Consider the following 1,788-nt stretch of genomic DNA (forward strand, 5'->3'; position numbering starts at 1 on the left):
TTTTTCTTTTAGTTGCGGCATGTGGGCTCTTAGTTGCAGCATGCATGTGGGATCTAATTTCCCGACCAGGGATCGAACCCAGACTCCCTGCATTGGGAGTACGGAGTCTTACCCGCTGGACCACCAGGGAAGTCCCAAAAGGTGATCATTTTAATATTATACATTAAAACATTTTGTCCAACTTAAAAGTTCACTTTTTTCCTCCTAATTTAAAAAAGAAATTACATTTCTCCCCTGGTTCAAGGTGCTTCAGGAGCCTTCGGCTTCCTTGCAGACATGGCTGAGGCCAAGAACCACACCATGTACACATGGCATCAAGAAACCCTGATCAAAAAGATCTGAATCTCTTAAGGGGATGGACCCAAGTTCCTCAGAAACATGCACTTTGCCAAGAAAGCACAACAAGAAGGGTCAAAAGAAGATGCAGGTCAACAACACCAAGGCCACGGGTGTGGTGCCCAGGCTGTCAAGACCCTCGTAAAGCCCAAGGGCAGAATGGGAATTCGACCTCCACCAGGGCCATATATTTCACAGGCAAGACGGAGGCCTGGCAGAGATGTCCTCAAAATAATTAGCTGGCTCTTTCCCGGCTGGAACCATGGAGGGCGCTGAAGAGAAGAAAAAGAAGGTTCCTGCTGTGCCAGAAACCCTTAAGAAAAAGCGAAAGAATTTCGCAGAGCTTAAGATCAAGCGCCTGAGAAAGAAATTTGCCCAGAAGATGCTTCGAAAGGCAAGGAGGAAGCTTATCTATGAAAAAGCCAAGCACTATCACAAGGAATACCGGCAGATGTACAGAACTGAAATTCGCATGGCTAGGATGGCAAGAAAAGCTGGCAACTTCTACGTACCCGCGGAACCCAAATTGGCATTTGTCATCAGGATCAGAGGTATCAATGGTGTGAGCCCAAAGGTTCGAAAGGTGTTGCAGCTTCTTCGCCTCCGTCAGATTTTCAATGGCACCTTTGTGAAGCTCAACAAGGCTTCAATTAACATGCTGAGAATTGTGGAACCATACATTGCATGGGGGTACCCAAACCTGAAGTCAGTAAATGAATTGATCTACAAGTGTGGTTATGGCAAAATCAACAAGAAGCGAATTGCCCTGACGGATAACGTGTTGATTGCTCGATGTCTTGGCAAATACGGTATTATCTGCATGGAGGATCTGATTCATGAGATCTATACTGTTGGAAAACGTTTCAAAGAAGCAAACAACTTCCTGTGGCCCTTCAAATTGTCTTCTCCACGAGGTGGAATGAAGAAAAAGACTACCCATTTTGTAGAAGGTGGAGATGCTGGCAACAGGGAAGACCAGATCAACAGACTTATTAGAAGGATGAACTAAGGTATCTACCATGATTATTTTTGTAATTTGGTCAGTTAATAAACAGTGACTGCTTTCAAATTGAAATGTAAAAAAAAATAATAATAATAATTAGCTGGACTCAGCCAGGGATGGAAAGGAGAGTGTTCTATGCAATGTCCAGGCATTGAAGCTGTTCGTCTCAAGGCAGCTGTAACCCCCTGTTAGTGAGTGAGGAATGGGGAAGAACCCTAAAATGGTCTGGATTGTCTGCATCCTCTCCTCTCTTCTGCTTTAATATTAAGCCTCTGTAACCTTGAGTAGGTTCATCCTTTTAAAAAAATTTAACCAGTTAGGGTAGGTTAGGTTATGCTGTGGTAACAAATGATGTACAGATCTCAGTGCTCAGAACAGCAAAGATTTATTTTATATTCATTCCACCTGCCTATCTTGAGGTGGCTGGGGCCTTTCCTCCATGGGCCTCA

General features: G+C 44.1%; 1 protein-coding gene across 1 annotated transcript; it reads left to right on the forward strand.

The window, feature by feature from the left end:
* Positions 1-576: 576 nt before the first annotated feature.
* Positions 577-1,381, forward strand: LOC133104888 (large ribosomal subunit protein uL30-like). The gene has a single exon (XM_061210758.1). It carries the CDS (start codon positions 599-601, stop codon positions 1,343-1,345), a length of 747 nt encoding a protein of 248 aa, XP_061066741.1. The 5' UTR covers positions 577-598; the 3' UTR covers positions 1,346-1,381.
* Positions 1,382-1,788: the final 407 nt, after the last annotated feature.

Source organism: Eubalaena glacialis, chromosome 14, assembly GCF_028564815.1.
Source record: "Eubalaena glacialis isolate mEubGla1 chromosome 14, mEubGla1.1.hap2.+ XY, whole genome shotgun sequence".
NCBI lineage: Eukaryota > Metazoa > Chordata > Mammalia > Artiodactyla > Balaenidae > Eubalaena > Eubalaena glacialis.

Coding starts and splice junctions, on each gene's coding strand:
- LOC133104888 (XM_061210758.1), top strand. CDS start 599: ATGGAGGGCGCTGAAGAGAAGAAAAAGAAGGTTCCTGCTGTGCCAGAA.